The sequence below is a fragment of the Clinocottus analis genome, unplaced genomic scaffold (assembly GCF_023055335.1).
Source record: "Clinocottus analis isolate CAN_PGR_092001 unplaced genomic scaffold, fCliAna1.0.p SCAF_14, whole genome shotgun sequence".
Classification (NCBI taxonomy): domain Eukaryota; kingdom Metazoa; phylum Chordata; class Actinopteri; order Perciformes; family Cottidae; genus Clinocottus; species Clinocottus analis.
This window is the reverse complement of record NW_027175865.1, coordinates 14,012,149-14,026,448: the sequence shown is the minus strand read 5'-3', so window position 1 is coordinate 14,026,448 and position 14,300 is coordinate 14,012,149. Positions and strand designations below refer to the sequence as shown.

Here is a 14,300-nt window from a genome sequence, read left to right as displayed (position 1 = left end):
TAGACTCCCTCTTTGAACCCTTCTACACACACACACACACACACACACACACATTATTCCCCCTCCTTCCCCTCTCCATTCCAGCCACTCGCTGCCTTGTCACAACTGCAACAGCCACTGCCACGGCCGCTGCTATTGTTCTCCTGGCATTTTGGGACCACGCTTGGGGGGCTGTTGCCGCTAAGTTCATTTGCAGCGCTCTGCACGGAGAGCCAGTAAAGAAGGGAAGATGACAAATTACACCAACTGTTACGCCTGAAAACCTGCGTCTCTCTCTCCCTCTCTCTCTCTCTCTCTCTCTCTCTCTCTCTCTCCGTTTTTATTTCTTGCGCTATACCCCCTCGCCCCCTAAATCCGGCCCCCCTGCTCTCCGTAATAAAACAGGACGAAGTGGGCCGTCCCGGGAAAGCCGCCGCCGCCGCCGCCTCGCCTGTGCCTGATCACGCATTATTGTCCAAACACATTCTCTTTGTCCGCAGTCGCTCATTCGCTCGGCAGCACATTTCACAATGGAGCGTGTGACCTTGCTGTGTGTGTGAACACGCTCTCCTCTTTTGCAAGAGGAAAGCGGGGTGTGGGGGGGGGGGAAGAAGCGAATGTAATTGCCGCAGCTTTGTGTGGGTATTTTCCTGTGGGGGATTCATCTGGACTTTTCATCTCTGCGATTGCTTGTAATTACAACTCCAGGGGCTGCTGCGGGTGCGGGGGTCAGCTTTTCGCGGCCACTTTATGGACATCGGCGCGCTCCGTCCACCGCCGCGATTTGTAGTCAGTCGGAGGACTCGGCTCGCACTGTTTGCGAATCCCGGGATTAAGAGTTCCCGCTCATAAATGTCAAATGATAGATTCGACAACGGCTCGCTTTTCCCCTCCGACTTCAGCCGAGATGCTTATTATGCTGATTTATTACTATTGATTTCAATTTCCAAGGCTTTATTTGCTGGAAGCTGTACCATTAAAACTGCAGCCGCACAGGATATGAATTAAGATCCCGGGGATTACCAACGCCTTTCAATTGTGTCGGGGCCGAGCGATGACTTTTGAATGAGCAACACTGTGGGAGTGCGTGCCTGAAAGTAAATGAACTCCGAGCGGTGGCTGCGTTTTGTTTGGCCCGTTTTGAATCACGCAGCCCGGCTATTGGCTGCTTTTGTGTCTCCTCGCGGCCAATTGGGTTGAAGCGTGGGTGATTTTGAATAAACCACAGCCACGCCGTTGTGTGTGTGTGTGTGTGTGTGTGTGTGTGTGTGTGTGTGTGTGGCACGTTAAGCCGTTAGTCCGTTGCCTCGGTCCCGAAAGGGATTTGAAAGCCCCCGCCCCTCCCCTCCGTCAGTTAACGGTCCGCCTTTCAACGGCACATTTAAAATTTAAACCGCCCCGCTTCTTTAATCCAACAGGGTGCCGTGTGTTTTGGCCTGAGATTAGGGAGACATTCAGGCTCATTGTGTTTTTTAAAAAGGGTCTCCGTGAATGTTGCAGGCCAGTATAAGTGTGCCCCCTACCGCCAGACTGAAGGCCCCGAACATGTCTGCTCGCAGGCTAAGGGCGAGTTTTTTTTTTTAAATTCGAAAAATGATTCTTGTCTTTGAAGCGAAAGGGCTCTGAAGACGGCTCACAGAGATAACGGGATTCATATTGGGAAGATATACTATCTGTGTAAGGCTGTGCTCATTGTAGAACTAATTATTCCTGTTTTTATTATTTATTAACAAAAGTAAGGTTCTGTGCTCTTCATTTATTAACCTTCAAACCATTACAAATGTAAAACATGAAAGGCAAATCCATAAGAAATGATGACTACTTTTTGGAGAAAAAAATGCAAAATAAATAGTTTTATTAAGCTGGAGTTTATTAGATTGCTCATATGACTTTTCTCTTATTCATTTCACTCATGAATTCATTATATCTGTTATGTTTAATCTAAGAATTGTGTGTTTTGCACAACGTCAGCAGCGTCAAGTGGGAAATATTAGTATCCGTGCTCGACTCCAGAGCCAATGCATCAAACCCTAAGTGCTGCTGTCATCCTCACATTGCTGCTGCAGTAACAGTTTCCACATCCAGCGTCTCAGCATTCGCCCGCCCACGCCGACCCCGGCCGACCCCGGCCGACCCCCGGCTGATGACGGGTTCCTGGGGTCAGGCCCCTGTGGCGTGTCAAGGAAGGGACAGGTGGAGGGAAAGAAAGTGCTGGTCTTTGCGGCTTGGAGGTGATCTGGACCAGATGGTCGCCTCTCTCCTCCAGATGCACTCTGCTTTTTCCACATCCGCCACTGGCACCCAGTAGGACTGTAACCTTATCGCAGCCACTCTGTATGTGGAGGCGGGTGGAGGGGCGGGAGAGGGGTTGGGACTGGGACCTGCATTGGGCCTCGATCCAGCCTAGCAGATCTAATACTCTCCCACTCTCCTTCCTCCACCACACAGATGCTGCAGCGCTGCACTGCAGCAGCCGATGAAAATCTGATTTTAGGCTATTGGCCTCGAAACTTCCCACCCACTTCTCCTGATCGCTATCATTGAAGGGCAAATACATCCAAGAAACGGGCTTATCTTGAGAGGACGTGGGTTTGGGGACAAGGGAGGACTTGGTTTGTCTTTGCCAAGGCAGTCGGAGGGACTCTGAACGGCTCGTCGGGTTGTATTGATTCGCCTCTTCCTCTTCTTACCTCAGGTTACTCCACCTGAGCACCTGTTCTCATGTTGCATTGTGGGACGTGGCTCGCACTTATGGGATGTCGCAAGTCTCCTGTTTCCCTCACCTCTTTGTAGGACCTGATTTCATGCTTGTTAGATTACGGCCGCCCGAGCTGTTTGTCTTTGCAGCTGTGAGGAGTAAAGAGGAAAATAACGAATAGATGGGACTTACAGTTAATGGATTGTTCTCGCATTCAGCCGTTGTTTCACGGACAGTGTGGTTGTTAGCGAGACGGTAATTGTAACGAGTTTGCTGTGCCCATCATTGTGGGTTAATGCCGCGCAAATCACTCGACAAAGTGTACATTGCAATGTTAATAAAATGTCTCGCGAACAAGTCAACAAATCAGTGAGATGGAAAATCATGGCATATTTGCGCGGACTGAAAACAAAGAAAATAACTTCAATCAATAGGTCTGGAGGGGAAGATGTGTTGTATATTTATACCATTCATATAAAGTCACGTGTCAACAACCTTTAGTTTCGCGATGAAGTAAAAGAAAATAATGGAAATATCAAGTCGAACCACTTGAAAATGCATGAAACAAACTCCTACACAATGGTGGAAAGTACCATTTATTGGTCCTTTTAAAAACAATATTTTACGTATGATTGCATGTATTGGAAAGACTCCTGGCTTGTTTCAGTATCATGTACTCGTATTCCTGAAGGTCCCTTTGGGGAATGGAGGCTGCATGGTGAGGGCTCCTGCTCCTGTTTGTCCTGGATCTCCCTGCTCGAGCTCCGGTCTTCTGCAGAGCCGAGGAAGGCAGCGGGGCCTGGGAAATGACATGCTCTGTTTACTAAATGACCAGAGAAAACCTAGAAGAAATAGGGCAGACAGAGCGAGGAATACTGGCATGGAGAGCAGAGAGAGAAAGAGAGAGAGAGCACCAGCTCCCCAAAAGGCCTCCGGGATGGTGAGATGAAACAAACAGTAGATCACAGGAGTTAGATGAAGAGGCTGAGGGCGGGTGGTATATATCAAGATGCAGCAGCGGGGCGGGGAGCTGGTAGTGGTACGAGGGGAGATAGTCAGCCCACACGTTGTCGCTGGGCGGCTCCTAATGCATTATTGATTCCTGCCACTGAGAAGATTCCCCGCCGCATCCCGCGTCCGCTTCCCGCCCGTCAGCCGGCCCCGGACTCCGACTGACGGTGTTCAGGGGTTGAGGTTAGGATCAGGATTAGATTTATTTTCGGGAGGGCCGGGATCCACGCTGCGAGCAACGGCGAGAAGTCCATCTTTTATTACTAAGCGAGCGTTGCTTCAAGGGAGACTTTGCAGAAGTGAGGGCGCTCGGTGAGTCAGGGAGGAAAAGTTGGCCCGAGCGAAACTTTTCTCCTCTGCCACGGGCACGCAATCAAATTTGCGCTGCTATTTTTCTGCTACTCCGGAAACAAAGCAATTATTGTGTTTTTAGGGACAATAATTGAGCCTGGCGAGAACAAAATGCCTCTTTAACCTTTTCTTAGTTTATTTAAAAACATGGCATCCCTACCGTGCACCTATGAAACCTTTTCTGCACCAGAAGACCTTTTTCTGGCTCTTGTAATACTTTTTCTCTGAGCCATTAGCTAAGTGCTACCTCCACCCCCTCTTCAGACTTTAACAATGGCTGCTCAAACAGAAGCAACCCTGTGTGTAAAAGGTATACTAACCAGATTTAGAAGCACATACTGATGATGGTGGTGGGTTTTTTTCCGTCACTGACCACGGGTCAGTTTCAAATGGCGGATCTGAAGAACTGGTGAAACAGAGTGCATGTTTTTAAAGCTCAGGATTCATTTGGACAGCAAATATAACCCGAGGCTCGACCAATTCTGTTTCCCATCTTCAGACTTTCAGTCTGTGTTTCTTAAAGGCCAACACCACTTCATTACGACGTTTAGTTTGGTAGCCTTGCGTATCAAGTCGTAACTGATTTCATAATTGCTCGGCTATTGGAATGCCACAATCTTAAAATAGTCCAACATGGCAGTAAGAACCATCAATCCACCCAAACGTTCGTCTTGTTCTCCACAATATTCACGTTTTAGTGTTGAAGAACATTCGCAAAGCTGTCGGCGAACACGCCTCTCACCAATCAACTGTTTTTTCTTCCTGGATGTCATGTTTCCCAAATCTATGTTGTTTGTCTGGATCTTCAAAATCGGTTTCAAATATATGTAAAATATTTACATTTTATGATTTGGCTCAAAAATGACGTTAGGTTTAGGAATAAAATGACAAGGTATGCTTAAAAAAAAATTGACTATCCTTTGGAAAGGGGAAACGAACAGCGGGGACATTTTGTGGCGAGTCAATAATAATAATTATAATAATAATAATATCTCCTGACTATCGGCTTTGCTCCCGTCATAACTATGGCCCCCAGGGGGCGTTGTTAAAAATGCCATTTTAAGTTTTACAACAGAAAATCATCATATAAACAAAGATCTTTGGTACCAGTTAGTCCGGCACCACTGCACAGAACAGACTAGAAGACACAGTGTTGGATGTGCTAATATTTAGGGGGTCAGGGTTCAGGATCTGGGAACAAACCAGGTCTACAAGTCCATATTATGTTCATTCTTCCTTAGTAGAGCCATCATCACATTTAACCTTTAACACAATCGGTTACATTTCTATAAACTCATAAAAAGCAAGTTAAATATGATTTAAGCTTCTTTTTTTTTTTTAAACAAAACAACTTATTTCATTATCATGCACGCAGCGCGCACACTTGCTTGCAATCCTGCTGATTTATCTGCGAGAGCAGAGTAGACATCCTCGCCGTCCTTTCCCTGGCTGCTTGTCATCACCTGTTCGAATGCTCATCGAAGGACGAGCTCCTGTACGGAAATGGACAAAAACAGGCGTGCCGTGGGGATTTCAAAATGGCGTCATGGATCCAGACGGATCGAACAGTAGCTCAGGTGTTTTCCCGCTGCCTGCGACGCTGCATCGGCAACAGACGGCGTCGGACGCGGGTGCGCGGCGCTAAACGCTGCCCCCTTGGAAGCGGCCATTTTAAAAAAAACCTGTGTTATGACTCTCCCGTCGTCTCCGGCTCGTCTGCCGGTCTCTCGCGTCCGACCCGGGGAATTCATTAGCTGGCTGTTGTCAGCTGCTTTTGTGTTGTTTGCGCGACGTTTTCAGGCTCTGTCAGCGTCGCATTCATGACCAGCTGCTGTTGGTTTGCAGATTTCCCATTCGCACGGTGTAAGCACTGTGTCACTTTGTAAATGGCAAAATCTGCATTGCCTTTTGGCTCCGCTAAACAAGCGCCAGCCCCAGTGTTCCTGCCAGCTGAACAGATCACACACTGCAGCCAGAAATACAGAGAGGAGCAAACAGCGAGACCAATCTGTGCCCTCCCAATCATCTACGCTCGCTGTACTTCACTTGTACATGCAATATCAACTGAGGTCACCGTGGCTCCGGGTTGTAATATCAGAGAGAGAGAGAAGAAGAAAAAAAAATAAGAGACGAAAAAGCAAATGAAGATCTGAAAGACCAACTTCTCGGGCCAAATTGAAAATCTGGAATGACCTTTCTGCAAGATGCCCTGGAGGAGAGTGGTCGAGGAAAACCGTCTGGCTCGCTCTCAAACCATCGCACAATCTCGACATCACCAGAAAGCAGACGGTTAGCCGTTATTCACGTAGAGTGCGGTGGAGGCGGCGGCGGTGGAGGCGGCGGCGGTGGAGGCGGCGGCGGCGGGAGTGAGAAAAAGTTAGATAAAAACTTGATTAAAATGCACAAGGTTTTGCCTGGCCTTTTCCAAGGAAAGATGGCGTTGTCATCGGGCAGAATGGGGCCGCCTGAGTTATACATCGCGTTATTGATGGCGGCGGAGGAAAAGCCAACGAAAAGCGACGTCGACAAACATAAAGATAAAAGCCCTCCCTATCTCTCCCTCCCGTCGGGCTCCACTTGCTCGCCCTTTCCTTTCCACTTTCGGCTCCCCTGAGTTTTTTCTTAGTGTAAGTGTGATAAAAGCGGGCAGACCTATGACTCAGGTTCCCACCTCACATTCTGATATGAATTCAGGGAGCCGAGGCCGTCCCCCTAATCTCTTAATGCATGTTCCCTCGCCCTTGGCAGGGTCATGGGAGAAATAGATGGGGCCTTATCAGCTTTATGGATTCATGGAGAATTTGTCTGCATTGGGGTGTATTTATTTATTTATTTATTTATTTGTTCACACCGAACCAGTGTGTGCGCGTACTGTATGTGTCTCTGTGTGTGTCCTGAAGGATGTGGGGGTAAGGTTATCGGAGCCAGTAATATCTCCATGCATTTCTATCAAGTTTCTAATTACGGCATCAATCATGTTGACTTACTCCATCAAGCTAAAAGGAGAGGAGACGCTGAGCCTGTTTTGGACCAATTTCCGCAAGTGTGCTAACCTTCAGCGCGCGATCTCCTTTCTCTTTACGCTCAAGGCTTTGTCCCGACAGGAAAATGTATAATCATGACTTATGCACTTTCAGTTCAATTTCAAGCAAAGCCCCGAGTAAGAGTACTACACAAGGATCATCGGGTAGATGTGCTCAAAGCTGCACTTAACAATATTTTTACGTCAACAATTGTTCAAATGACTGTGTGTTGTGTGACAGGTTGTCACTCGGAGTGGGACACCCACAGGAATGTATCACCCGGCTCCACATTTCCAGTTTTTTCAGCGTCTTTAAGCGCACTGTTTCTTTTCTGGCTCACAACTTGACCGTTTTGATTCAGTCCCCTCGCTTTCTGTGTCTTCTGGATGACACGAGCCATGACTCATTATACAGAGGGCGTGTTTCCTTTGATTTACCATTGATGTTAAAAAAAAAAAAAAAAAGGTTGGACCACATAATCATAACCTTCATGAAGTTAGGACTCATCAGAGGACCGTTGCAGTGGCCTGTACAGGCGTTCGCCAGCTGCACCGCAGTCGCATGTTCTCTCGCCCAGCGCGTCAAATACGCCAGCGCTCTCTGACGCCAGCCGTGACTCGAGAGAGTCCAGAGTCAAGACTTCCTGTGCAGATAGAAGTTTGTTTTGAAAGCCCACTGTGCGTGCAGCGAGCATACATTGACACTTCCAGGAGGGATGCTATAGAGCGGCACGTAGAGCGTCACGGTCTGACGCTTAGGAGCACTGAGTGTGTTTGTGCTGTGCGACCGAGTCGAACTGTTTCTCGACAACGACGGATAGATAGGCCACCACAGTGTTTTTTTTCTGGAACCTTCGTGTTTCTCAGATTGCTTTTAGGGAAAGTCAACACCAAGACGACGTCCTCTTCAAAACCGATCCCCGCTCGAGAGCCAACGATCCTCACAAATATAGGAGAAAACTAAAGTGGCAATACTGAAACTTGTTATTTTGATCTGCAATATTTTTGAATGAATCAGAGCTGCAATGGTTCAGTTGTGAAATCGATGACTTGGCTGCTTTTCGTTGGTCTTCCGTGATAGGAAGTTGAATATTTTAGTATTTTGGACTGCTGTTTGAACACATCAAGACAATTAGTGAGGTCACCTTGTGCTCTAGAATATTGCAGCGGGCATTTCCACTGTTCTCCGACCGAACGAGTCATTGATTAATCGAGAAAATAATTGTTAGTGGCAGAATTGATTTCAGCTTCTCTGCGCTGATGACATAACGTTCTCACTGTTTCCAGAGATCTTACGAACAAACTCAGAGTCTTTTCAAACACACAGAAGTTTGTACAGATTGTCGTGAGTCACACACACGCTTCTGATCTCTTAGAGTTTCCCGTGATGCAAAGAGGTCTCGCTGTACCTGGATCTTAAACCTGCAGCCTCACACGGTTTTTATCCTCGCGGATGTCAGCGTGGCATCACGGGTAAGTCTCACCGGCGCGCGTCGTCTGGTGATGGACTGATGAATTGTGAGCAGGCTTGACTCGTCTCAAATGAGCTTCCATCAAGTTGAGAAGCGAAAGACGTCGCTTCATAGTGCAGATTTTTTTTTAAAAATCTGCAGCTCACAGGCTTGTTCTTCACTCTAACAGCCACCAGGTGGCTTCAGCTGAAGCAAACAGTAGCAGAGGTACTGGAGAGGCTATGTCTATATTTGCTTTACCAAAGTTGCTTCAAGATATTTGAATATAATGAGAAAAGCGCAGCATCTCTATAGCTGAGGCTACACAATGTGTTTTCACTGTCCCCCCCCACCCCCCCCACCCCCTTAATTTTTCCCTGTGCAATCCTGTCATAAGAACAGTTGGAGACTTGCCCTCCAACAATGAGGGGGTCCAGCTCTCGTAGCTGAAGAAAAAGCAATTTAGCCACAGAGCCCCCCCGAGAGCTCGCACATCAAAGCAGCGGCAGCGATGATGGTGGTGGAGGAGAAGAGGGTGGTGGTGGTGGGGGTGGGGGGGGATAAGCCAGAGCTTGCCCGGCTTCGCCTGCGAGCAGGTGAGGGAGAGAAAAATATTCTTGTGTCCAAGAATACAGCGAGATCTCAAAGGACAGCAGCTGCCTGTTATCGCAGGATATTTCTGGCAGTTTGACGTCTCATCTGTGCTTTTGAGGGGTGGGCGGGGGGGGATGGAGGACGGAGGCGAGGGAGGCGGCGGCCGGTGGTCTGGGGGGGCTTTGTGACATGCATGTTAAGGCTCTTCATGTGCAGGTTGTCCGTGGACCTGACCTGAATTATTTTCTTCTCCTCTCTTTTCTTTTCTTTTCCCTCCTGTCACTCTGACCGAGCAAACAGGGCACAGTCCAGGCCAAACATTGAACCCGACTTCATCCCAGTCGAGGCTTCGAGGCTCACTTGATGACACTTTGCCTTCGATAACGATCCGCACTTAGAAGAACCACAAATCTAAAGTAACAGCCGGAGTTATTTTCCTGTACCGTTTCTGTACAGGCTACACATCACTTGTTAATGAGATCCTCCACGATGTATTTTCCTTCACTCGACAGCAGACAAACCGACGGCGGACCTTTTGTGTTATTTATGCTTGTTTAAGGACGTTTTTTGCATTCAGGAGGATTTGGATGAAGCGGAGCTGGTGGACGTGAGGGATTAGGAGATGAAAGAAGGGGGAAAAGGAGGCAGAGGAAATGAACTGAGGAGGAGGAATGATGGGGGAGGTGAAAGAGGAAGCTAGCTCTTACTCTAGGGAAGGTCAGCGGGACATGGATTTGAGTCTGCTTTTGGGCCTGTAAAGTGTGTGTGTGTGTGTGTGTGTGTGTGTGTTCTTGCGTGTGTGTGTGTGTGTGTGTCACTGCGCCAGTATTACAGCCATCTCTCTGGTTTAAGCATTCCCTCGGTTGCCATTATGGCTTAATACCGGTGCCACTGTGATTAATGGCAGGAGGCAGGGCTCTGATTGCACTCTTGCTCAACTCCGGCGTGTGAAGGGAAACTACACTACCCACGATCCCACTGCTTTCCCCTCGTCCACCACGCGCCAACAGCAGCGAACGTGAAGGTTAGAAGTGCCATTAGCGCGCTCGCGCTCTCTCCTGCTGGCATCAACGAGTCAATGATGACGATGATGATGATGATTGGAAGATAAGAAGTCAGGGAGGAAACCCGTGTCATCCCCAAGGCCACTTTAAGCAGTCCGAGGTAATAAACACAGACGGCTTGCTGCCCGTCCTTTTGTCTCCTCGTGTTTATCTTCAACATTTGTTCATGACGCTAGGATGGAGAGACATTTATAGGGCAGAAGTTACGACTTGATGATCTGGACGGTTGATAAGAAAGCGGAAACCACCTAAGGCCGCCGGCGCTGATTTTAACTTTGTTTCAGGGAAGCGTTTTCTTCTAAAAACCCAAAGTTAAAGAGGGGGACACGTGAATATTCTATCCACTCAACCTTCAGCGTCTCCGGAGCTTTAAATCAAACTTTCATGACGATAACACCAGTTATTCCATTGAAATGCTGCACAAGGGAATTTCTGAAGTTTTGTCAAAAATAACGGATTCATTGCGCGTCCATATTTATGGGACTATGAGAAGTCGTGACCAGATTAAATCTTAAATCATGCACCAGTAAGATACATAATGGCATTTTTTTTTTGCAGCATTTGTGTTTTTCTCATAAATTAATTAATCTCTTCTAATCCACTTGTCGCCTGTGGGATTGTTAATAGCAGCTATGGTAAAAGAGACGGGCTCGGCAGCTTTTATCGGGTCTCTTTTCGCCTTTTTATTTATACATTTCCACATTTTTGCCACTTCAGCTCATCGGAAAACATTTATCAGCTTTGAAAAAAAACATTTCTGACATTTCGGTTCCCTTTGAGTGGTTCTCGTTCTGTTTAGAGTTCGGGTCAGGTAAGTTACACAATAATAAAAAGGAAATTATGAAAGGTTTGTGATGAGTCTGACTTAAAAACCCCGAAGTCCCAAGCCGCCATATAGAAGGGCATACGGAAGTACTTCCTGCTTTGATTCTGAACTTTGTCTAAAGAGAAAACGGCCACTTTGTTTCATGCGCTGATTAAAACTGCACGTAAAAAAGAAAAAAAAAGTTAATATTCATGAGCAGTGATGAACAATTCACAGACACTATGATGTTAAAACATTCCATTGGAGAAAGGAATAATCTTTTTTTTCGTAGCGGGCATTGCAGGAAAGCAGCTTCTTTCATCATTAGTTGACTACAACCGGTTTAGAATTTGTATTAGTACCCCGTCATATTAAGACCAGACTACACGCTATCAGCCTCATGCACCAAGGACAGAATAATCACTGCACCTGGGAATTTCATATATATATATATATATATATATACACACACATACACATACACATTTAATATATTTATAGTGTGGTGTGCCATGGTATAGAAGACTTTGACATTGATTTTGCTTGACGTTTTGGATGACCTGTGCGTCTCACAAGGCCTTATTAGAATGACTAGCATGTCCTTTTTTTTTTGGTGCCTTTTCTCACCTAGTGTGACTTTGCCTAAGGCGTCTGCTCTCAAACCTTTGCACATCAGGCAGGCTGTAAAAAGTACGGTTGGTCTGACTTCTCTTTGGACCAAGTCATGGCAGGACCACTCGATTTGAGAGAGTGACCCTCGACAAATGGGTGTAATAATCCCGGTATTGGTCGTTTTTGCACGGTCCCATGTTTGGCTCGTAATGAATAAGAAAAAACAAACTATTTCTTTAATGAGGAACATCTCGAATGTAGACATGTTGTCCTCATTTGCAGGTATTTGTATTCTGGGTTTAATTTATTATAAGTGTTTTTATAGTAGTTGTATAACATCTAGACCTGTTTTATATTTAAAGACATTTCACATGTTTATGATATGCGACAAATTGTTTTAATGGTGTGACTTTGAATCCTGATGGCTTTCCAGGATGTAGTCAAATGATCATGTTATTTATTTTAGTGGTGGCATTTTCTTGTGGCGTAGCCTGCGAATAAGCTTTAAAAAAAAAGTCATGTTTGACAAAGTTAGTTTCCCCCCTCACACTTTATATTGAGCTTCCCATTTGCCATGAAGGCCGCAAGTCAAAGGCGAAGCTCCCCCCCCCCCTTTTATTTCCCCTCTCGTCCATCGCGGCGCTCCTCTCGTGGCCGCGGTATCTCTGCCGTGCTGCCAGGATGAGAGAGCCAGCGGTGACTCTGTGAACCTCGGTTCAAAATGAAAGGCCGATCTGACACCCGGGCGCCGCGGCTTTGAACGCGGCAGATCTAAAGACAGCGCGGCGGAAAAAAAACCTGATGGAAGCCTTGTGAAAAGCGGGAAGATGCAGAGACTGACCAAATATAGACAAATAGCCAGAGAGGATCACACAGATATTCTGGGTAACAACCTTGAGCCTGTCAAACTTGGCTCCCAGGCTCATTTTCGGCTGTTGGAAAAATACCACAAAAAAAAAAAAGAGGCAGACGTTCAGCGGTTGAAAACTAACATGACATTTCTATCCTGGGTCTTTGTAAAGGTGAAGTATTGGATCTTGTTATTTTTGTATACGTCAATCAGCGCCGACCTGGCAGCAGGAAATGCCGAAATCGCTGCCGTTTGTGAAGTGTGTATTGGTTATACGATTAGCCTAGCAAGGTCGTTTTGTCTTATTCACACTAAACTGCGAAACTGCTCCTTACCTGTTGGAGTTCCTCCCCATGAGCTGAGCGACTTCAAAAGTCAATGGAGCAGTGTTTGATGCTCCTCATCTTCCGTCTTCCCCTCCAGGGTCCTTCATGATGGTCAATTCCTCGCAGCATTTCGGCGGCCAGCGGGCTCAGCTGCTCCTGCTCCCCCTGAGCGAGAACGACACCCACTGCATCCAGTTCAGCTACTTCCTGTACAGCCGCGACGGCCACAGCCCCGGGGACCTGCAGGTCTACATCCGGGTCAACGGCGGCCCCAAGGGCAGCGCCGTGTGGAATATCTCGGGCTCGCAGGGACGCCAGTGGCACCAGGTGGAGCTCGCCGTGAGCACTTTCTGGCCCAGTGAATACCAGGTGAGAGGCAAACACACACAGGAGGCCGCCATCGCCCCGCAGTGATTTCCCCCTCCACCAAAACACAGAGGTTGGAGTGGATGTGTTTTCATGTGTATAATCAGGCGTGTTGGTGGGGATGTACCGTCTCTGAAAAGCTATTTCCTCAGCTTCGAGTGAGGGATGAGGATCCAGCGAGAACACACCGTTCTCTTCTGTAAATGCTGCTCTTTGCTTGGCTTCGTTCCCGCTGTTTTTGTCTGAAATTAAACCCTGGTGTGTAATTCCACATGTACAGATCCCAAACAAACGCTGTAGAAACCTACGCATGCCCACCACATTTTGTCCGGAGTCCAAAAATGTTGAACTGTATCCTTTTCAAAAGAAAAAAAAAAAAAAAGCTGTCAAACGCTCACATTATTTCAGATTCATTTTCCTTACATGGAAGAGAAAGAACATTTGTACCTCCGAGCCATTTTAAACTCGCACTGTTGTTCTTCTTCTATCCAATATATATGAATTTGACATAAACACCGGGGCACTGTCACTTGCAGTTAATGTAGCACAACACAGATCGGTTCACTTTCCATGGAGGCTTCTGCTTAGCTTGTGAAAACAATCGGCTTCTGGAGGGAAGTTTTTTTAACTTTTCTTTCGAAAGTTTTATTAAACTAGGGATATCAAGTTTGAAAGACGTAGGGATTAAGGAAGGATATAAGGAAAGATGCTTCAGAGTTAACTTATGGGAAGTGTAGCATTGGTTTTGGTGCTCGGCCAATACGAGGGACTGAAAATCAGGACATCTCAGCTGCTTCGATCTTTTTTTTAATCTGTCTCTTGTGAGACTTTATGGAAGTGCAACATTAATGTCGGGGGGTTGCCCTTCAAAAATCCAATACCGTCATATCAGCAGTGCCGACGATATGAGTAGAATGATGGCTAAGTAAAACGTTGATTGACAGAAAACTGATTGTCATTTTGATAACGGATTAGTCACTTTATTGGTTTATCGACTTCAATAATCACACTTACTGGCCACAGCGTCACGAATGGATACTCACGAAGCATTTTCTCATCCGCTCCATTATTATCAATATTAAATTACCATATTTGATATGCAACTCGGGGCGTAAATAGGACATTAGAGTGGATTCAGACAACATTGTGAGGATTTATTCAGTTGTATCGG

At 46.7% G+C, this 14,300-nt stretch overlaps 1 protein-coding gene across 6 annotated transcripts in view; it reads left to right on the top strand.

The window, feature by feature from the left end:
- ptprua (protein tyrosine phosphatase receptor type Ua) overlaps nt 1-14,300 on the top strand; it is a 165,672-nt gene that overhangs the window by 73,365 nt on the left and 78,007 nt on the right. For all 6 annotated transcript variants that reach the window (XM_068576270.1, XM_068576268.1, XM_068576269.1 and 3 more), the window contains exon 3: nt 12,861-13,132. In XM_068576270.1, coding sequence (XP_068432371.1) covers nt 12,861-13,132 — 272 coding nt within the window. The remainder of the gene's footprint in view (nt 1-12,860; nt 13,133-14,300) is intronic.